The sequence below is a fragment of the Typopeltis vanoorti genome, chromosome 10 (genome assembly GCF_054136105.1).
Source record: "Typopeltis vanoorti isolate ZY-2024b chromosome 10, IOZ_Tvanoo_1.0, whole genome shotgun sequence".
NCBI classification, from domain to species: domain Eukaryota; kingdom Metazoa; phylum Arthropoda; class Arachnida; order Uropygi; family Thelyphonidae; genus Typopeltis; species Typopeltis vanoorti.
Genome location: NC_143558.1, coordinates 15,081,039 through 15,105,271, shown reverse-complemented (window position 1 = coordinate 15,105,271; position 24,233 = coordinate 15,081,039). Strand labels below are relative to the sequence as shown.

Here is a 24,233-nt window from a genome sequence, read left to right as displayed (position 1 = left end):
GTCTAGGAGGAAAAGAAATAAGAGCGTTTTAAATTGAATATGAGTGAACCTAATATTAATGAAAACTATTTTTTCTTATTTTATAATTTTATTTTTTTCACTTCAAAACAGACAAACCTGTCGGAGGACACACACACATGCATTGCAGACTAGAATACTATGGAGACAGTAGTGAGTTCCCTGTCATTATTCAAGTCTGATTTAAAAGAAACCAAGTTGCTTGATTAACAGGCAATCACTTAACTTAATATTTTTAATATAATAGCTGAAGTATAAATAACTTAACTTACCTCATTTAAATTTAGAAGCCAGGCAATATACTACAGAGCTAATGAATGAACCTTTGATTAGCCAACACTTGAATGAATCAGTGCAGTGTTTCTTAAACCTTTTGAGACTGCAGAGTAGAAAGGCTTAAGTATTGTAAATGAAAGATGCCAAGAAGTCATATTCTTGGTTTAATCCTTTATCCAAGAAGTCAAAGTTTGCATGTGAAGTGACTTCACATCAATTGTCTTAGTATCCCATAATGCAATGCACATATCCTTATCCTTAGTGTTCCTACCCCAGACCGGTTTCGACCTTTATTGTGGTCTCATCAGTGGGAGCCAGATTCAGAAGTGATACCAAAATTGATGTGAAGTCATTAGCTTCTATATACAAGTAGCCCAGTCATGAAGTCACTTCACGAGCAAACTTTGTTTCCTTACAATTGGATAAAGAAAGGATTAAACCAAGAATATAACTTCTTGGCATCTTTAATTTATAGTATAACCAAGCAAAAAACTTTTAATGGCTTAGGTATTGGCAATTCATGTTGAGTTTATTATTTTTATCATGGTTTAATTATAATATAATTACTGGTTTGATAGCCAGCATCTTCAGAGCACAAACAGTTTGCCACAGTATTCAAAAAACAGCAATAATTAGTTAACAGAGGGAACAGTTTAAAATTGTAATGGACAATACAGTCCTAATTTATATGGAGTGAATTTTATGGGAGGTTAGAGTTTGATCTTAAAATTACCATCTCCCAGATTTTTGGCAAATTGATACAGCCATACTTGTTGAGGTTTGGGGAATGTTTTAAAGCTGCTGCAGATTACAAAAACAGTCTCTCAGAGAGTGATTTCTGTGTAGCACTTTTGTTTTCTTCCATCTAATCCTGTGTAACAGGGAGAGTGTCTAAGGCCTGGTCTGTTAGTCCCAACTGACAGTTTAGCAATGTGCCCAACTTATTTCTTAATAAGTTGGGCACATTGCTAAACTTATTAAGTAAGCAATGTGCCCAGCATTGCTTACTTAATATGGCACAGTAAGTCAGGTCACAAATTACAGGGCAAGTACAGAGCTGGTATTTATTAAGCACGCAGGAAAAATGTCTTCATATGTGCCCTGAATGTATGGAATAGTTTTATTGTTGTCTTTTGCATTAGGAAAAAGAGAGTTTTTTTTTTTTTTTTTTATAGCCCATTAGCTAAGAGAGTGTGGTGAAGATAGGTAAGTTCAGCAGTAAGAGTAGTAATGCTGGAACAGATAGCTCATGCTGTGTTAGTGTTTTAAGTATACCAGAGTGTTGTGCTGGATGATGATAGTTTATGCAAATATCTTTCAGAAAAAAAGATAATGAACCATTTGGAAAGCATATGACTAAGGCATCCACGAAGGGCAAACAGTTATTTGATTCCTTTTCCCCTTGTGAAGTGGATTTTAGGAGAATGTGGAAACCCTACATAAAATTATTTTTGCAGAACCCTATGAAAATCTCCTAAAGCATTATGGAAAAGGAAATTATGCCAATGAATGGTTACATATGTAAAATATTTCAATTAAAAAAAAATTGTTTTAAAAAGAAATCAAAAGTTATGCTGTTAATATTTTCCTCATTCGTGAAAGTCCCCCCCCCCCCCCCGCCCCCCAAAAAATACAGCTAATTTGAGTTAAATTTTTATGTGCTGTATGGAACCCCTACAATTTTTTGCAGAACCCTAGGGCTCTGCAAAACATAATTTAAAAAATACTGGATTAATGTGTTGACTGATTTCTGGTACAACAAAATGAAACTGTACCTTAAATTATCCAACCGTTGAATTATCATACCAACAAACTACTCTCCTGCTGTGGTTGGATAAATGAGAGATTACTGTATTTCACCTTTGTTTGTAGGATATCAGGAAACTTGCATATCATATTAAGCAAACTGTCCATATGGACTTTCATCCCTTAAAACACTTCAGGGGCATGCCACACATTACAGTTCCACAATCTCTTGCGTCTTGAAGGGGTATGGCAATAAAGCAGTTCTGTTCCACAAGCTGGCTACCAAATACTGCACAGGACTGAATCTGGTAGTAATGTATTTAGGTGGCTTCTCAATCACAACTAGTGCAAAATCCCACTGACATTATACTGCCAGATGCATCATACCTGATGCATCTGGCAGTAGCGCAGAATGGATGTGCCATTCTGAATTCTGAGATCTGAGAGGAAGGCCAGTAGCGCAGAATGGATGTGCTATGTGTGGACAACATGTTTATCCCCTCCTACTACATGTTCCCCTGCTCTTTTTCTCTTTATCTCTTAAACACCATTGAGATAAACTCAGATACAGAGTCTGTGTCTGCTGCAGTTAAAAAATTAAAAATATTACAAATAGTCACTTCCACATTCATGATAGAAACACTATCTCCTACAGACATCTAAACTCAATCTCCTGGGGTTTTTTTTTTTTTGGTTTTTTTTTATGTTGTTTTAAACCAAACCTGAAATCACAGCTCATGTTACCTGTTCAAGCTATGCTGATTTCTTCTGCCACAAGGGTGGTTTTTTACTTGTTTTGTGCAATCTGCTATTACTTAGCATATGATGCCTAATCTTGAATCTCCTTTCTATGATGTCAGATTTCCTTGCCTTATTATGTATCATTCAATGGCTGTCTCTACTTCTCTTCCCGAATTCGGAAAATCATTCTGACCTTTTTGAATTCTTATGCTTGATGCTTAATTTCCTGCAACCTGACTATCCTAAAATAAAATTTGTCTTCTTTGGTGAATTTAATGTCCATTAAATTCACCTTTTTCAAATTCCACTGATCAAGCTAGAAGAGATGCTTATCTAGTTGCTATAAGCAATGACAGAAAGTTCACCTACCAACCAAAATATTTGACAATCTTCTCCCTCACCAAATGGATTTTTTTTTTTATTGATTAGTTCTCCTTCCAGTTACCTGTTGAAGTAACTTCTCCCCTTGGTAATTCATACAAGTTTCATCTCTAGTGGAATGCCATCCTGTTAAAACAAGGCCCCATTGTTTACATCAGGGAACCAGGGCAAATAATAAAAAGTCAACTACTGGAACAAATCACAACTCAAACATCAGCAGAGTTCAAGTTGACATCATCAGCATAATAAGCATCAATGGAAAAGAAATGGAACTAGCAGAACTGGATAAATACTAAACGTGTGGACAGACTTATGTGCTTGTCGTACATATTGTTTATTTTTTAACTTATTGCTGATATTTCGCTGGTGTTATAACCAGCATCTTCAGAGCACAAAAACACAGTTTGTCACAAGACGCGAGACTATAACAACATGGTGTATTCAACGGACTAGTTAAACAAAAGAGAAAAAAAAGTTTTTTTCTCTGTTTCTTATGTGATAGCTGCAATTTTTTTTTTTTTTTCCCAGATAGAGGGCACCAAAATCAGGACTCCATTCTTTGTGTTGCTGCTACAATTTTGTTTAACTAGTCCGTTGATTACATCATGTTATAGTCTCGCATATTGTGACAAACTGTGTTTTTGTGCTCTGCAGATGCTGGTTATAACACCAGCAAAATATCAGCAATAAGTTAATAAATTAATTATTTACTAATTTTTCTGTGTTCTAATATATACCGTTAAAAAATAAACAACATGGATAAATACTAGATCAACATAAAAGGTGTGATTGAAGCAAAGAAGGGGGGAAAAAATGTTAGATTTTTCTAAGCAACAAATACAACATGTTTTATTCACACAATAATGATCAAGGAAAAGAAGCAGAAATAGTATTCAACACTATATATATAAGAACAATCCTCTTGAATGGCAAGCAATGCGCAGTAGAGGGATGTAAACAAATATCAGAATGGTGAATGGAACAAGAAACTTATTTGTGTCTATAGTCCCAGAAGGTTCTGCAGAGGAATTTTTTGAGGCATTCATAAGATGGCAAATTAAATGTGGAAATAGACAACAGAATTAACAAAACTAGTATTTTAGGAAATCAAGTGATTAAATTTATATGGAATAGTTGAGTGTTTTGACTAAACTAACTGCACAAAACAATGTTCAGACCAATATCAATAAATGGTCTGCTGGGTTAGAAATAAAACTTGATCAAAGACTGGAGACAACATAAATGAGAATTCTGAGAAAGATCAGGGAAGTAAACAGATGACATCAACGGCAGTATCATATTAAAAACAAGAATATAGGATAGAACCTAACATTTGTAGCAGACAGGAATGTGTTAGTAGAGCCAATCTCAGATAGTATGGTTCACTTAAACAGAATAGCAGAAAAGAGACCCAGAGGAAGTTCAAGGTCCATGTACTTGTATGTACTGTATTATCAATGTACTGATACAGTACATTGATAATATTGGAGTCTTGACAGAAAACAGATTAATTTCAAAGAAAATTGTTGATAGGAAGTTAGCAACGAATAAATCCAGTACAAGTTTGCAGGATTCCCTAACTAAATCGAATAACTGCTGTAATCAATATGATTTGAAAATAAGCAAAAGGACTATGAAAATATGTGGAACTATTGAAAACATCAGTATGTTTTCAATAGTTCCACAGTATTCTGTACATCCCTAAAGGGGTATATATCAGAAAATTTTGACTGTTGTTTTATAGAACATAACTTTACTAATGTCCTCAGTGATTTCCACCTGTAGTGGTAAATTTACTATGTCCAAAGTAATTTCTATTTATTACTGGATTGATAGACAAAAAAAAATGACCATCTTTAATTTAGGATATACCAAAACTTACTTGTAAGTGTGGCCACGAGGCTTCTAGAGTTGGATCATCTTCTTCAGGATCAAAATCTGGATTTTCACTTGGCGGAAGAGTGCGAAAAAGATTGCATGCAATCTATAAAGGGAAAAAATAATTCCTTGTTATTAAATATATACAGACAGAATGAACTTTTTTGCTTTATACATTGTGTTATTTATATTACAATTTAAAATGCAGATATCTTATCCCTCAATTTACACAACAGTGTGTTTCTAAGTGATTATATATCTAGAATTTTTTTCCCTGATTATTTATCTATATATTTGCTTAAACTCACCACCTTTCAAGCACAAAATGTTATTTTATATTTTTTAAATTATTACTAAATGTTTCTAAAAGTTTTTAAAAGTGATGACTTTTCTTGTTTCTATTATAGAATTTTTCAAAGGACAACTGAAGTTTATCCTTCATCATTCTTTTGTACAAGTTATAACTCGTCACCTTGGAACTTCCTAATTCTTCTTGTGTAACTTGATGTTCATTTAAATATCTTTGGTGTCCTTACTAATGATATTTGTTTAAACAGTGGAATACCATGAGTTGATACAATAATAACAAACTATAAAAACAGAGGTGAGTTTTCCCAGAAATAATATCCATACATAAAAACTTATTTGTAGAATTTTCGCAGGCATCTTCAGTACAGAATGGCAATTAAACAATAACAAACAATTATAAAATAGACCACCTTAGTAGCCAATATAAGATAACTAAAACAGTCAATACTTTCTGAACTACACACACACACACACACACAAACAGCAGAAAGATTAGTAGATTTCAGAAGTAGAAGTACTATCTTCCATAAAGGGAATAGATGTAGACCATCAGATCTTTTTAAGTTAGGGCAATGGAGTCATGTTTAACTTTTTTTTTTTTTTTGTAAAGATATTTATAAAGAGCATGCTATCTGCACTAAACAGAGTTCAATGGTATAAAACAAGAGTCCTTCATAAATGTTGTTTTGCCATTGAATGTCTTCATAAAGAAATGTCAAACATTTCTTTATAAAGATTTTCTTTATAATCATTTTCTTTATAATCTTTCCTAATTTTGTACATGCATGACCATGTGTGCAAACACACACATTTTAGTTAGAAAACTGACTGTTATTCTTTTGCTTGTTGTTCTGAATTTGGTACTGAAGATTCTTATGAAACTTAGGTGAAAGTATACAAATAAATAAGTGTTTATGAGGGTTTTCCTCAGTTTTTATACTTTGTTATTACTGATGATATTTTAATTAACCATTGCTGAAAAATTCTATAACAAGGATCTGTACTTAAGTTTTGTAGATCTAGAAAAAGACAATGTGCCCAGAGAAAAGCTTTTCAAAATACTGCAATTATATGGGGTGAATGGAACATTATACAGAGCAATACGTTTTCGATCAGCAGTTAGAATCGAAGGAAATACAGGAAGATGGTATGATGTAGAAGCAGGGGTAAGACAAGGATGCAAATTATCTCAACTCTTATTCATCATCTATATGGATCACATTATGAAAGAAAGTGGCAATAGACCTAATATTAGATTTGGAGATGTTAAACTTACCTCTCTGCTTTATGCAGATGATGTTATACTCCTAAACACGTCTAGTGCAAGTCTCCAGGATTCTCTAACTAAATTGAATAACAGCTGTAACAAATTTGGCATGAAAATCAGCAAGATGCATAGATAGGGAGCACAGAAAACTTTAGCTACATTCTGAATGGAGATCCTATAGGACAAGTAAAATCTTTCAGCTATTTAGGCATAGTTTTTAGTGAAGATGGCAGGATAAATCCAGAAACAGACAACAAAATAAACAAAGCTGATATGGTGGGTAGCTAGCTGAATAAATTTATACGGAATAGGAGAGAAATTAGTTAAAACACTAAACTAGTAATATATAAGAGTGTTCAAACCAGTTTTAAGTTATGGATCTGAGAATTAGGTTAGAAATAAAGTACTTAATCAAAGACCGGAGACCACACATATGAAGTTTCTGTGAAAAATTAGTTGAGTGAACTGATGGCATAAATGGTAGAATCATACTAAAAATGAAGATATTAGAAAGGAACTTGACATTGTTAGCATTCAAGAATATATCAGCAGAGCTAATCTAAGGTGGTATGGCCACTTAAATTGAATGAGTGAGGAAAGGTTAGCAAAACAGATGTTTGATGCCAAGATGGCAGGAAAGAGACCCAGAAAGAGATCAAGGTCTAGGTAGATTGATTCAGTCAAAGTGCCTTAGAAGCACGAAATATTAGATTTGACAATACTGAAGTGCTCACAAGTAACAGATTAATTTGGAAGAAAATTGTTGACAGAAGATTAATAATAATGTAAACTTAATCATGGCGATGTTAAACGTGACAAAAATGATAGAGGTGTGAGTAAGGCCACAAAAGTTAGAATTATCAAAGAAATGATATATCCAGTAGTGATGTATGAATGTGAAAGCTGGATTATTAAGAAGAAAGTCAGAAAGTGAATTAATTCATTAGAATTATGGATGTGAAGATGACTATTAGGAATCGCATGGACTGCAAGAAAGACTAATAAGAAAGTTTTAGAGAATATAAAGACAGAATGCTCCTTGAAGGCAACGACTGCTAAATAGAAGTTGACGTACTTGGATCATATTATGCAAGCTGAATCATTGGATTCAGCTTGCATAATATGATCCAAGTACTATAATATGATAATATAATTGGATTCAAGGCAAAGTTATGTTGGGAGAAGATTGAGTGAATGAGAAGAAGAGGGAGACCACAAACGAGTTGGATGGACAACATAAAAGAACTTACCAACTTGAACTTACAATTACTGAAAGTAAGGACAAGAGGCCAAGTAGAATTGAGAGCCTTTGTTCACAGGATCATCAATTGTCGAGAAAGACTGGATGGCACATAACAACAACACACTTAATCATATAGTGTTATTATAACCTGAATATTTCTTAGGGATACATATCAGGAAATTGATGATGAAAAATTTCCTTTCAGTAATTTTTGATCACTTTTTGCTAGTTTTACAAAGTGCGTTTCTTTCTTACATTTTTCTCTGTATTCTCTAAGAGCATAAGCTGGCTTACTTGCCAGCTTGTGCTCTTAGAGAATACAGAGAAAAATGAAAGAAAGTGTTACACTGTGTAAAACTAGCTAAATAAAAGTCATGGAAAGACTTTGGTAAGAACATAAGAAATAAACATCAGGAAGGTGACAAAATATTCTGGAGGCTATTGAAAAAGTTTAGAAATGGAGGAAAGTGTGTAATAAAAGGAATTGGAGATGATAAAGGGCATAAAAACTAAAGATATTCAAGAAGTCTGGAGTAATTACTTTGAAAGATTGCTAAAAGAAACAAGCAGTGTCAGCATTGTGGTAAAAAAACTCCCAATAAGAATGCAGTCAGGAATACATATCCATACTTGAAGTATAAAAAGTCACCAAAAATCTGAAATGTGGAAAGACAGCTGGAGTAGATGAAATTCAATTAGAAATGCTCAAATATATAGGTATAAAAGTTTTACAATGGCTACATTGCATAATTCAGAAGATCTGATTAGAGGATCGAATTCCAAATGATTGGAATAGAGCTCTCACGGTACCCAGCTATAAAAAGGGAAATAAAACTGAATGTAAAAATTAGAGAGGGCTGTTCCCTACTGAGTGTTCCGATAAGATTTATGTAAGTATACTTGAGAAATGGCTAAGAAAAATTATAGAAGGGAAAGCTGGTGAAAAACAAGCTGGATTCAGGACAAATAGAGGTTGTCAAGATCAGATTTTCACTAAATAGTTGAGAAATCTTGAGAATATAACAAGTATTTGTATTTAAGTTTTGTAGGTGTGGAAAGGTAAATGACAAGGTGCTAAGAGGAAGGCTCTTCAAAACACTACAGTTATATGGCATAAATGGGATATCATATTGAGCAATACATAGTCTCCATTTAAGCGGTAAGTCAGCAGTGAGAATTGAAGAAGATACAGGAATATGGTTTGATGTTAAATCAAATGTGTGACAAAGGTGCACATTACCTCCACCGTTATTCATTATCTATATGGATCCCACTGTGAAGTGGTATTAAATCTAATATCAAAATTGGCGATTTTAATCTTACCTCCTTAGCTTATACAGTGATGTTATAATTCTGAATATATCCAGTAAGAGTCTGCAAGATTCCCTGAGTAAATTGAATAACTACTGCAATAAATTTGATATGAACAGCATTAAAAAGACAAAGACAATGAAAAAAGCAGAAACATTGTAAACATCAACTGCATCCTGAATGGAAAACCTATAGAACAAAAACATTTCAGCTGCTTAGGCAAGATTTTCAGCGAAAATGGCAAATTAAATGTGGAAAGACAGCAGAATTAGCAAAGCTGATATTGCAGGAAGTCATCTAAAGAAATTTGTACGGAATAAGAGAGAAATTAGTCAAAACTAAACTAGCTGTATACACGACAGTGTTGAAACCAATTTTAACTTATGGATCTGAGAGCTCGGTTAGAAATAAAACACTTGATTAAAGACTGGAGACCACAGATATGAGAGTTCTGTGAATGATTAGTCAAGCGAGCAGATGGCATCAATGACAGCATTAAAAATTATACTATTGGGAAAGAACTTTCCATTGGTAGCAGAGCTAATCTCAGATAGTATGGTCACTTAAACAGAATGAGAGAGGAAAGAATATCAAAACTTAGGTTGAAAGGGAAAAAGTCCCAGAAAAAGACCAAGATGTAAGTGCAATGAGATAGTAAAAAATGGCTTAGAAAAAACAGAAGAAAAAAAAAGATCTGATAATGAAGTCTTGACAAATAACAGATGAATTTGAAGGGGAAATGTGATTGGAAGTTAATAATAGTGTAACTTTATCATGTAGTGTTATCATAATATCTTGTAACCCCTCCCCAAGGGTACATATAACGAATTTGATGATGGTGAATTTTTGATAATTTTTTTGCTTTCAAAGAGTTATTAGAATTTTACTAAAATACATAATTCATTTAACTTTAATACCATTCATATCTAATGTTTTGTGTGTACTAAGGAAGGGAAGAATGATGGCTTGAAAGCTTGGTTTATATGAGTATTTGCATTTGTGTCAATGTTAGTCATAGAGGTAGAGGAAGATCCATGAATAATGTGTCAGCGGATCTTTCTCAATATATATATATACAGTATGGTGCCAAAAAACAACTATGAATAACTACAATGATATATGTTATGGAGTAAATGGGTTTATTAACAAAGAAATATATTGCAGGCGTAGACTTCTGTGGCTAATTGGTTCAAAAGATATATTTCGGTGATTACACCACATTTTTTATTATTCAGTTATATAAAACACTGAAATAATAGTTCCCGACAAGTTTCGTAAATCGTAGGATTTACATCTTCAGGGGGTAAATAGTATAACTTAAAGTTTAAACAAGAGAATTAATAAATACAAATCATAACCGTCTGGCTATTCATAAAACTCAAATAACAGAATGCAGATATATAACGTTATTGACGTTGAACAATACTGGACGATGTCACGTGTTCTTGTTCATACAGTCCGAGCTCAGATTGAGGTAGATTTTTTATTAGAGCTGACCACACTTGATGGAGAATTAAACCTTGATTTTTATTGCATTGGGTTGGGTTTTTTTAGCATATTAGCAGCCTCTTTAAATTTTCTTATATAACTGTTGTTTTCTATGTATGACATCATCGTTTTTTGCCAGAGTACATCGTGTCCAGTTAAAGTGGTATGGAAAGCAAGACCCGTTTTTTGTTCTCTTTTGTATTGTACGTCCTTTTGGTATTCAGCCATGCGTATTTCTCCAGATCTTCCTGTCTATCCTACATAGCACATCCCGCAAGAGCAATGGATTTTGTAGACTCTTGGTTTTTTAAGAGGATGATGAGGTGGTTTTGGTGGATGTAGGAATCTTGAGATTTTTTCCATAGGAAGGAAGGCTACTTTTATTTTGTGTTTATTCATTAATTTGGCTAGCTTATCTGTAACATTTTTGATATAAGGAAGTGAGATTGCATTTTTGTAATCCTGTTTTATTGTGTTGTTAGCTGGAGGCATTTTAAGAATTCTCTTGATGGTTTTTGTTTCACATCCATTCTGTTGGAGAATTTGTGTTAAGTATTTTAGTTCTTCGTTACATCTTTCTTGTGTGCTGGAGATATTGTATGCTCTGTCTCGAAGAATTTTAATTAAACTTATTTTATGTGAAGGATAGTGGTGTGAGGTTGCATTTAGAAATCTTCCAGTGTTTGTCGGCTTCCTATATACTGAGAAGGAGAGTTTACTTTCTTCATTAACTTCTAATAGAATATCCAGAAAAGAAAGTTTATTTTTTTTCTTGTTCTAAAGTGAATTTTATGGTGTTGTGCAAATTGTTGAGATAATCTTTGAAATTGATAAGTTCATCTGTTGTTCCACTGAATATGACGAAAATATCGTCCACATAGCGTAGCCATATTTTTGGTTTTTTATGGTAATTCTTAAGAGCATTGTTTTCAAATTTTTCCATAAACAGGTTTGCTAATACCAGTGTTAATGATGAACCCATGGCCAGTCCTTCTTTTTGTTCCCAGATTCCAGACAAACACTGGAAGATTTCTAAATGCAACCTCACACCACCAAAGCTCAAAGGAGATTTCAAGCAAGTCATAGCGTTCACTGAATGCAAGTTTGAGAAGGCGGGACTGACACATGGGTCTGGATTCTTGACAGTTTTTTTTTAAGATGCCTTCTCGGTGTAAGTTTTAAAGATGCTGCTGCCACTTTTCTAGTATACTGCCTCTTCGTGATGCAATGTTCTGTTTTAATTTTCTGTATCTGCTCCCCATCCTTCCACAGACTCTGGAGTATGCCAGGTGGTCTTCCTCACAGTCAGACTATTCTGGTGTTTTGCTGCTTCAGTCTTTATTCTCATGATCTTTACTTCCAACATCAGGCAAATACCATATTTACTCAAATATAGCTTGCAGCGCTGATTTTACTTTATGAAAAAATAAATTAAAAAATTTCGCATATACCTCACAATGAAAAAAAAGTTTAAGCATGTTCATGTCAGGACAAAAGTAACTTATTTGCCGCAGTAAACAACACACCCTCCTCAACAGCCACTATGCTGCAGATGCAAGAAAAACAAGTAGTTATATTGTATTGCTGAATAAAGTAAAGAGACATTTGCAGTCTGTGTAATATATTTGTCAACAAATAGTGCAATTAGAGTCAACTGGGATAAAAATGGCACTAATTAATGAATCACATACCCCCTCCCACAGAAACTATGCTGTATAGACTCAAGCTAAACCATATGTTGTACCATCAAACAGTATCCAACTACTTTTTTGTCCAAACATTTGTCCAAATTTTTAATTACATGAAATAAATGTTTGTTCAATTGCAATTGAAATTTTTGATGTCATTAAGACAGAACATAAAGGCTAATTTCAAATAAAATTCTACTGTGAATTGGACTAACATGCCATATAACATGTGCATGAGTCCGCCCACCAGCCTGAAGCGGAATGCAAACAAGTAGCAATAAAATTTAACCGAAAGGTAGAAACTTTGTGACAGTTGAGTCTGCCTTCGAGATGCAGAAGCGGTACACAAACGGTAATGGAACGATAAACAGGCAAAACACCACCCCAATGTGAACATGTTAAAACTAAGAAATATATAGTGAATATTCATATTTGTAGATTTAGGGACTCAAAAACACACGTGTTGAACAGATTATTTTATTAATTACAAATAAAATAAAACTTGACGTTTCGACCTCTATATCGTGGTCATCATCAGAAGAATACAACTGTATACAGAACCAAGCTACATGCTAATGCTTTCTATACCAGTAAACTAAATCTACGTAGTTAATAAATCTTTTTTCTAGCCTGACCTCTAGTGATAGAAAAGAAAAACAAAAATAAAGAAATAAAATTATAAAAAAAAATATATATATATATATCATAAATAGATAAATGCAACTACAATAAACTGTTAGAGTCCTCATGTATTAATATTCTGGATAGTTACCAAATGATTTCTTTCAGTTGCCACTGAATGTTCTAAACACTTCACCAGGTTGTCTTCTTGTAGTGGGAATTTTTCTAATGCTAGTTTAGGATGTTATACAGGTTGTAGATGGGTCCTCCACATTCTTGAAATGGTGAGGCCATCATTTTTGTTGAGATCTGGGTTGTGTTTGAGCATTTCACATGACTCTTTAAATTTTCTCTCAAACCAGGTTTTGGTGCGGTGTAGGGACTTGGTATTTTTCCAGTCAATTCTATGGTATGTTTGGAGTGCATGGTCAGAAAGGCCTGTTTTACCGAAGTGGAGGTATTTAATGTGTCGTTCGTGTTCGTCTTGTCTGATTGGGATAGTTCGCCCTGTTTCCCCTATGTATGGTATGTTACATGTGCAGTGTATTATGTATACCCCTGGGTGTGCTAGGTGTGGAAGAGGATCTTTAGAGGAACTGAGTAAGTGTCTTAGCTTGTTTGGGGGTTTAAAGGTGGTTTTAATGTTGTATTTGCGAAGTGTTCTGTCTATTTTTTCAGAAATGCCTCTAACATAAGGAATGGCAATAGCATTCTTGAAATCTTTTTTGTTCTTACTGGTATCTTTATGGAGGATCTTGTGAATAGTTTTTTTATTGTATCCATTTTTGATAAATGTTTGGTTGATGAATTTGTATTCTTGGTTTAGAGCTTGTTCATTCGAACAAATAGTTAAGGCTCTGTGTTTAAGGGTGCTTATGACACCTAATTTTTGTGTTGGGTGGTGGTAAGAATTTTTGTGTATGTATTGGCCTGTGTGTGTAGGTTTGCGGTAAACTGAGAAGGAGAGACAGCCAGAGGGAAGACGTGTGACAAGTGTGTCTAGGAAAGGAAGAGAGTCGTTTTTTTTTTTTCATTTCAATGGTGAATTGGATACGTTTGTGTTGTTTGTTTAGGTGGCTAAGGAATGTATTTAGAGCTTCGCAGCCGTGGGGCCAAATGGCGAAAATATCGTCGACGTATCTGAGCCAAATTTTGGGCTTTAGACATGCTGTCTCTAGAGCATGTTGCTCAAAGTCTTCCATATAAAAGTTAGCTATTGGGGGAGAAAGTGGTGAGCCCATGGCTGTACCTTCTTTTTGAAGGTAAAAATTGTTTTGCCATACGAAATATCCGGAGCGGAGTACGTGGGCAAAAATGGCCGTGATGTCATGTGGAAATATGTTCTGTAGGAGCAAGATCGTGTCACTGATTGGGACATTGGTGAAAAGGGAAGTTATGTCAAAGCTGACTAATAAATCTTGGTCGGTGAGTGTAATGTTTTTGATTTTACTGATGAAATGTTGTGTATTTTTTATGTAGGAAGGGGACTGACCTACCAATTCCTTGAGTGTGGCAGCTAATTTTTTTGCTAAGTGATAATTTGGGCTGTCAATTCCTTCAACGATCGGGCGGTGTGCCAGATTTGTGTATTTTTGGCAGGCCATAAATTCTGGGCGCACGGGCATACTGAGGTATAATTTTTTTGTAGTTTCTTCGGGCCATGTGTGGACGGATTTGATTAATTCAGTTGTTTTCTTTTTGTTACGTTTTGTGGGGTTGTAGTTAACCTTTTGGTAGGTGTTATGGTCCGATATTAACTGGTTCATTTTTTCAATGTATGTCGTACGGTCTAACAGGACGGTGGAATTACCTTTATCGGCTTTCGTTATTATAATATCCTGGTTATTTTTTAAGGATTTAAGGGCTACATTTTCGGTTTTGTTTATGTTGGTGTTTAGTTTTTTGTTAGAATTTAGTATACACGATGTTTCCATTCGTATTTTATCAGCCAGAATGGTAGGAAGGGATCGTAAACCTCTCTCGATATGATACACGACATCAAGCTCGTTTACTGACCTCGGAGCAATGGCATAGTTCAAACCTTTCTTTAGCAGCGAGAGTTCACCTTCGGTGAGAATGTGGTTTGATAGGTTGATGACTGAGCATTGATCCGATGGTGGTTGGTGGCTCCTAACATTGTTTTTGGGTGATTGGTTGCTCCTTATGAAGTCGGTTTGTGGTTGGCTGTTCCTTTCGTAATGGCGTCTTGATGATCTTGTGCTTTTCTGTTGTTGTAGGGCTTGAAATTTCATTATTAGTTTTTCTTTATTTTTCAGTAGTGAGTGCTTGGCCAAGTCGTCAGTGATCCTATCTAGAATCTCCCAAATTTCTGGAATAACGTAGTCAGATAATTCAAATTTAAGTTGCAGAACTTTGGTTTGGGTGGATGCTAGATTTTTACGTGCGTCGTGGATTTGTTCTCGTAACAAGGCTTTTTCCAACCGGGCATAAATACGGAGCGCTTTGGCTGATTTTAAACTACTTCTTTAGTTTAATGCAGTTTGGAATTATGTTGCTGTCTCTACATCGTTTCAAAAAGGCTAGTCGATTCGTTAATAAAGAAACACGTATCTTCAGCTTACCGTAGAGGCTGCACTGCTTGTGGGTCACATTTCCATGGATTATGATGATTCTTTCTTTTATTTTATTTGTAATTAATAAAATAATCTGTTCAACACGTGTGTTTTTGAGTCCGTAAATCTACAAATATGAGTGCTGATCACCATGTAACCCTAAAAGAAAGAATATAGTGAATATTGTTATGGCATTTTTAGATATTTGGGAATTCTGTTGAGAGAATCAGCATTTCAATTCAACGATTGTCAGCTTGCCTTTATTCTTATGGTTGCAACTCCTTGTTGAGTCGCACAATCTATTGTTAATATCGCATTAATCATATGCACATCTTCATAGCTGTTCTATCTCTACCGGCCTACCATTGCTGTCTGTTTTGTGCTCTGCTTTCACTTCTCATTAGTCATTCATGAAGGATTGTTCATTACATATCTAAAGTCTTGTAAATTACTGGCAATTTCAGCTTGAAATATGGAGAAACGTTCAAGTTGCAGTGCTGGTTTTAAAACTCAAAGATTGAAACTGCTCTCGACGCAGGAAGTATTGATAGCAAATAAGAGATTCTTGGTAAGTCATACCCATTTTCATTTTTTTCCTGAAAATCCCCGCATATATATTGCACCACGATTTTTAACTTTAATTTTGGGAAAAAAAGTGCAAGTGATATTCGAGTATATATAGTATAGCAGAACCATGACAGGCAGTTTGAGAATGACCATATTCTGTCATTTAACACACCTTAAGGGGGTTTGGGATATAGTGCTTTACTGCCCAGTTCAGATATCCTGCTTTGACAGATATTGGTGGATTTGGTTTGTTTAAGGTAAAGATGTTTTTACGTATCAAGACTTATGGTTGCAACTCCTTGGTCCTTGAGTTTGAATCCTTCTCCCCACCAAATAGATGTTATATGAAGTCATTTTTTTGATTGTGCTACTGAGCTACTTCAATAAGGACATCTCCTGAATGCAGTTTCTTTACAAATTATGGAGATCCTTCCAGCCTTTCTAAACCCTTCTGGATGACAAAGGGTGACATTTTTTTCTATTGGACACTCACTCACCTGTTGAAAGCAAGATTAAGAACAGTTGTGTATTTATTGCAGCTTCTGATATTTTTGGTGCCTTACTTTGAGTTTGAGTTAATGATATGTTTCTGAACCTGATTGGGGCTTGTTGTGGGCTCTGATAAACAAGAGGATGAAAATGTGTTCATTCTCAGGATAATTTTATTTTAGCACCAGAGCTTTCCACCAGCCACATATGGACATCCATTCTCCAGCAAGCAGTGTCTGCACTTGGGAGTGAAATGCCAGGGCTTCTCCAGATGCTATACAGGCACCACAGCAAGTCTTGGACCTTGACCCCAGGCCATGGGGAAGGAGATCCACTGCAACACCTTTGACCTTTGCAGACAAGCCCAATAGCTGATTGATCCTTGTCAGGCCATCCAGGACCACCATCCTGCCAAAGCAGAATCCAAAGTAGTGCAAGACTACTAGATTCCCCTTTCCGGATGTCCACAGGTATCCATACAGCAAACACAGTGGCAAGGTATTGGGTTCCAGTGAAGGTCTGGAAGAAGGAAAGTAATAAAAACTCAGAAGAAGTAGAGCAAAGAACACAGGAAGAAAAACATAGACAAAGAATGAGAACGATCAAGGCCAGTACCGTCAATGGGAGGTCGTCTCCACCACGAACGAGTGTCCCACATAGAAGGGAGGAAATCAAAAGTTTTCTGTTATGTAGCAAGTAACAGGAAAAATGACTAAGGATGATTTTAATCAGTGCTGAAGGTAGGAGAGTAACAAATTCAAAAGAAATAGTTGAGTTGCTAAGTGATCACTTTTCCAAGATATTTTTCCATATTTTGCTCTCATATCAGTCTCTGATTAATCAAGACTGATGAGAATTGAGGGCAATCTATTTGCCCTCTTCTATATTGAGTCAAGAAACCTTTGACTAATAAATGATCACTAGTATGAATTTGCCAATGGATAACCATTTAAGTTATACAAACTGATAAGGCATAAACTAAAGATAATTAAGATTTACAAATCATCTCATCTTACATTAATGCATATAGGTCAAATGGCCTGTCAGAGCCAAATGATTTGGGTTTTTTTATTAACCTAATTTGTTAGGAAAAGGCAATTAACCCTAATAGCCATAGTCTGTTGTATATTTATCAATGCAAAACAAACAGACTAGAGAGCTATGCTCTCTAGTTTGTTGTTGTTGTTGTTGTTGTCTTGTCCTTTGAAGAGTCTTAGATGTTTCCGTGCGCTCTTTGTACTGCTTTGGCTATGTCTGTGATTTTGTTTGTATAGAGCTGTTGTTCAGGATTAGGATCTATTTCTTGCAAGGCTGCTGTAATTGCTGGACAGGTAAAGATGTGAGTGGGTGTCAGTTCCGTATTGGGGCAGTTGTTGCAGTTTCTATATGTTCTCGTATCATCTGTATTGATCTTCATTCCTCTATAATGTCCTGTTCGTAGTCTTGCTATCGTAGTGGAGGTCCTTCTGTCAGCATTGATCTCGGGAATTTGATGTTGTATCACTGATTTCAATGGAATTAGTTTAGCTTTTGCTAGTGCATTGGCATCAGCAAGAGTTATCATATGAGTTTCTTGGTTGAGTTCTCTGGCCTCTTTTGCTAATTTATCAGCTGCTTCGTTGTGATCAATGCCTACATGAGCAGGAATCCATTGTAGAATGCAACTTTTACCTAAACACTTTAGATGATTTAAGAGTTTATGGATGTCTTGTGTGAGCTTGGTATTGCCATTTTTGATTGCCTCCATAGCTGATCTTGAGTCACTGTAAATTATAATTCCTTCAGATTGTTGAGATGATGATAGATTTAAGTAGGCTTCTAGTGCTTTAATTATTGCGTAGAGTTCGCTGGTAAAATTGGAAGCGATTCTCCCAGATCCAACTTTTATTGAAAGTTTTTCACCTTTCGGGAGTAGAAGGAGAACACCAGCGCCTCCATTAATCATATTGGTGTCTGATGATCCATCGGTATAACAAATAACCTGTTTGGAGGATGAAAGAAGGTTGATGGTATTTAGGCCTTTTTCTTTAAGCATTTCTTTTGGTTCTTTTTTTGTACAGAGTTTGGTAAGGTTTAGATTTATGAAGGTATTTGAAGGTAAAGGACTGGAAAATAGAGGTTCTTTGTTTATGTGGACATTTAGCTGATCAAGACCTATTTCTTTCCTGATAGTGTCATCATATTGTAAAGTCGATGATCTGTGAAGTCTGCAAATTTGGTTCCAATGTTCATAGGTTTTTAGGGAGACATGATCACTTTGGTAGCTTCTGATATTATTTATGAATTTTATGGTGGCAAATTTTCGTCTGTCCTCCAGCAGGTCAAGCCCACATTCCTGTTGGGCTCTGATGTTGTTAGTGGATGAGACTGCACCAATGATAATCTTGGATGCTTTTGCTTGTATTTTGTCTAGGTTTTTCTTTACCGATGAAGCCGAAGGTGACCAGATAGGTGCTGCATATTCCATTATTGGCCTTATTAGTGTAGTGTAAGTAGTTTTGAGGATTTTTGGCTTTGCACCCCAATTTGTTCCACAAAGCCTTTTCAGTATATTTAATTTTTTTAGAGCTCTGTTGGAAGTGTTAGAGATGTGTTGTGCAAAACGTAATTCCTGATCAAGCGTAATACCAAGGTATTTTGGATTTGTGACTTTTTCAATTAGCTTGTTATTGATCATGACTTTGGGATTGTAGGAATGTCTATTTTTCCTGTCTGTACTAAATGTACTTAGTTTTGTTTTGTCTGGGTTGATTTTAAGTTTGAGTTCGTTTGACCATTTTTCTAATCCTCTCATGGATTTGTTTAGAATTTCCTCTGATTCTTTGATTTTAGCACTAGTGTGCCAGATGGCTATATCATCTGCATAGCAAGTTACTTTTGTGTCTTCTGTAAGGTAGGGATGAATATTATTGACATATAGAAGGAATAGTAAGGGACTGAGTACTGAGCCCTGGGGAACACCAGCCCAGGTTCTCCGCTCTTTTGATATTGCTGTATTGATTCTGACTTTGATCTTTCTTCCTCTGATGAAATCAGCAATCCAGATTAAAGCGTTTCCTCTAATTCCAATATCATGTATTGTTTGTATTAATTTTTTGATCCAAACACGATCAAAAGCAGCAGTCATATCAAGGAATATGGCAGTTGTCTTTTTTGTTGGTTTTTCCTGAAATGAGTCTATTATTGTTTGGCAGAAATGGAATAATTGATCTGTTGTCGAATGACGAGTTCTATAAGCAGTTTGGTAGTAGTTGATTTTCTTATTTTTTGTCAGCCAGTGCATAAGCCTGGAGTGTATGATTCTTTCAGTAATTTTACAAAGTATGCTAGTTAATGCGATAGGTCTGTAACTTTGACATTCTGCAGCATTTTTGTCAGGTTTCAGGATGGGTACAATAACTGATTTTTTCCATTCTTTTGGAAGTTTGCCCGTTCGCCAAGAGGTATTGAGAATGTCCAGAAGTTGTTCTTTGGCATTTTTGCCAAGGTGTTTGACCATATGACCAAAGATAAGATCATTACCAGGGGATTTATTAGGTGCAGTTTTCTCGATTGATGAATTTAGTTCACTTAGTGTAAATTCTTCGGAGAAGATGTCATTAGTTTGGTATGTTCTTGCTTGTTTTAGCATTTGACTTGTGAGTTTATTGAGGGGCTTGTCCTCTCTGTTATACTGAAGTTTGGAGTTGTTTGAATAGGTTTTTGCCAGTGTGTTTGCAATTTCTTGATCTGTAATAGCTTGTTTGCCAGCATTTATGATGAAGTTTGTTTTCTGTTGGTTCTCTTTTTTGATATTGTCTAGGATTCTAATAATATTCCAGTGTTGGCTGTCTTTTCTTGGATCCAGGTTACTGCAAAGTTCCGCCCATTTCTCTTGTTTGCACTTCCAAATTTCCTGCTCTATTTTGTGTGTTATGTCCATTAATTTCTTTCTGTAATCATCAGTTTTATTAATTCTGAATTGTTCATTGATATTGTCTCTTTCTGTAATCATTGAATCAATATTGTGATCTTTCCAGTATGGTATCCAGGTGTTTTTCCGCTGGCCTCTTGGTATTGTTGCTTTGGCAGTTTTGCTGATGTGTGAAGTAAGGATTTGTAATTTTCTGTCGAGGTTTCCAGAGACAGGTTCATCTTGACAGAGGCTCTCCAAGGTTTGAGTAAACCTTGTCCAGTCAGCTTTTCTGAAGTTCCACGTCCTTTTGGTTTGCTGTTCTTGTTCAATCTTGAAGTTTAGTGTTGTTATTATGGGTCTGTGGTCACTGATGGCATTTCCCAGAATTTTCCATTGTGCACTTGATGCAATACTATAATTAATGGCTGTGATGTCAATAGCAGATTCAGTTCCCGTAGTTTTAGAAAGATAGGTGCTCTGTCCATTGTTAATTGTTGTGAGTTCCAAATCTGTAAAGAGGTCTTCCAATTGTTGACCTTTATGGTCTAAATTGGGGGAGCCCCACGTTGGGCTTTTTGCATTTAGGTCACCAAGTATAATGGTTGCATCAGTTAGAGAATCGCTTAGCTTTTCAATGATGTCTGTATCAATATTTGTATTATCAGGATGATAGACGTTTGTGATTGAAATAGAATGGTTTGGTAGATGTATTTCAACAGCTTGAGCTTCCGTTGAACTGTCATTATTTAAATATTGATTTAGGGTGATTTCTTTGAATTTGATTTCTGGGGTCTTCAAAAGGATAGCAAGCCCGCCACCTGTTCTTTCTTCTCTATCCTTCCTAAGAACCGTGTATCCTTTGATGTTGAAGTTCAAATTTTTATTTAGTTTTGTTTCTTGTAGACAAGCTATATGGATATTATTTTTATATAGCATGTATTTGAGTTCATCTCTAGTTTGTTGTTGAATGTAAAAGAAATTAAATTCTTATTTTAATCCTATACCCAAGCACATAAGGTAACTTCATGCTGGTCACTCATATATAGGGCTGTTGACTTAACATCGGTTTGATATTATGAAATATAATATTCCATAATATCAAAACATTATGGGAAGTATCACTAACCAGACTGGTTTTGACCTTTATCGAGGCCTCATCCATGGAAACCAGGTCCACGAAAATACCAAGGTTAAATCAATGAAGTAGTCATATGTTTTCCATAATACAAGTAAAAAAAAGTATCACCTTATTGTTAAATACTCGGGTTGAACAATAGTTGTGAAGTTTTTCCACTCGGTTTTAATTTATATTATACCTGAAAAGAAATGACATTCTTGTTTTAATCCTTTACCCTGCAGAAGTGCAAATTCGAGAAAACTTAAGGCAATTAGGATGGATGTAAGTGAGTGTGTATGAAGGCACCCAGGAGACGAGTGAGTGTGAGAATGACCAAGTGCAGAATCTAGTCTCTCAAGCAAAAATATTAAATAGGGTAGCAAAATCCAGGAAGTAAAAGTGAAAGGGATGCTACAGTTTCTATATACTAATGCCAGAAGTATCAGAAACAAGAGGGAAAATTTCTGGCATTGGTTAGTGGAACCTTGCCAAAACGTTATAGGCATTACTGAGAGATCCAGTTAACAACACATGGTGTAGTTACAGGGATAGAATGTGAAGGGTTTAGTATTTTCAGGGTGGATAGAAAAGATAGGATGGGGGAGGGGAACCGATGATGATAGACAAATTGCAGTCAAAAAGAATGGGAGATAAGCGGGATGTGGCTATTCAGTTGAAGCAGTGTGGTGCAAGATCAAAGTCAATAAGACAAAATATATAATTGATTGCTGCTATAGGCCATGGGGTTTTAAGGATGATCTGGAAGACATACATCAGCAAATTAATACGAGTGGATCAAGTGATTATTATGGGGGAATCCAACTATGGTTATAGATTAGAAGGAAGAAAGATCACATGACAGGAAGGAAATGGAATTTATACACCAACAGAGAGAATTACTTGAGGAAGCATGTGATGGGAAGGGCTCTGGATGCAAGAGTATTAGGCCTGGTCATAGGATTAGAAGAGCAATACATAACCAAGATGGTCACATTGCCTCTGACTGGGGTAAGTGAACATGTCATCGTGATTCAGGAAGATGGGGAATACTCTGCCAAGAAGGGATATATGTTGAATATAAGGCAGATGATAATGACAAGCTTAGGAGGAAGCTTGGAGCTGTGCCATGGCAAAAAGCCATGCAAGGGAAGGATGTCAATAGTGTATGGGAGATGGTTAAGGGGCATCTAGAGTGGGAAATATTAAATTGTAACATAAAGTAAGGAGGAGGTTAAATCAGGTAGGAGTTAGATGGATGAGTAGCATCATTAAGTATGAACTGCAGAAAAATAAAATACAAGTATTTTATTACAGTTGTTATGAATGAATAGATTGCCAATTTCAGTTGTGAGCACTTTGTCTGTTAATGGGTTCAAGGAGAAGTATGATAGATTGTGTGGATAGTTTGGGTCTCTTGCAATGAGTGTTCAGAAGGACTCCACCCACACAATAATAATAATGCTAATCTGTCTGCCCATTGTGAGACTCTGCCTACTCAAAGCCTGAAGTGAATTCAAAAAAATTCCTCATCTGGTCTCTAGAGCAGGATTATCTTAACCATAATTCACCTACATTACAAATACTAATGTAATATGGGCTATCAGCCTGTAATGGGTAGGATTCATACAAAAATACTTGTAAATTTGATGACTGCTATGCAAAAAAAAAAAAAAAATTGATGGAATTTCTAGTAGTACCTTGAAATGGTAACTAACAACAAAATCATCAAAAAATGAGTTTTATGGCAACATTATCATATTTTACAAAGATTTTTCATGGTTAAATAAAATAATATATTTAATTTTATGGAACTAAATATTAAAATAACATTGCCTTTGGTGAAACATCTGGTTCATAGCAGAATTACAAAATCAAAAAAGTAGCCATATGAAATTCATATATGTGGCTTCTTTGCCTAAGTATGCTAGTTAGGGTTTCTTCCCAAGAAAAACTATAATTTTAAAATTCCTTATTACTGGGAATATTTGAATGATGATAAACTCCACACTTTTTTTTAATAATCTCAGAAAAAAAATTGAGATTTTTTAAATGATTTTATTATTGAAATGAGATTATTAAAAAAATAATCTCATCTGCTCTCACCTGACTTCAGTAATCCCAGTCCCTTCAATGCACATCTGTTCATGTGCAGTGTAAAATCCAGGTTAGTAAAATAATTATTAATTATTATTTAATTCATAATAATTATTTTTGAATGAACACTAAATTTACTTACTTTATTGTACTTACCCCTAACAATGAGTAAAATGTACGAGGAATGTTGGCAGTATATTAAAAAAGATGGGAAAAATCAGACAGTTCATTTTCAATTAGGTTTCAAAAACACTGTAATACAAAGCACTGCCAAGAAGTGGACTGTCATCTTCAACGTATTCATTGCATGTAAGGAAAGAAAAAGCTGCGAAGTGGACTGAACAAATGCTATTCACTAAAAAAAAGCACAATATTTCATTTTATCAAACAGTATGTGCTAAAAGTGGATGAATCAGTTCCCAAACTTCAGGCAGTAGATGGAATTTCTATTAATACTGTTGTAAAGAGTGACTTTATTTGAGAAAGTTTCTGTAAGAGAAGCCTGCAATTACCAAAAAATCAAATCATCTG

At 35.1% G+C, this 24,233-nt stretch overlaps 1 protein-coding gene across 2 annotated transcripts in view; it reads right to left on the bottom strand.

Moving 5' to 3' along the window:
• LOC150102184 (serine/threonine-protein phosphatase 2A 56 kDa regulatory subunit epsilon isoform-like) overlaps positions 1 to 24,233 on the bottom strand; it is a 270,781-nt gene that overhangs the window by 138,134 nt on the left and 108,414 nt on the right. For both annotated transcript variants that reach the window (XM_090399531.1, XM_090399530.1), the window contains exon 3: positions 5,045 to 5,146. In XM_090399531.1, the coding sequence (XP_090255657.1) occupies positions 5,045 to 5,146 (102 nt within the window). The remainder of the gene's footprint in view (positions 1 to 5,044; positions 5,147 to 24,233) is intronic.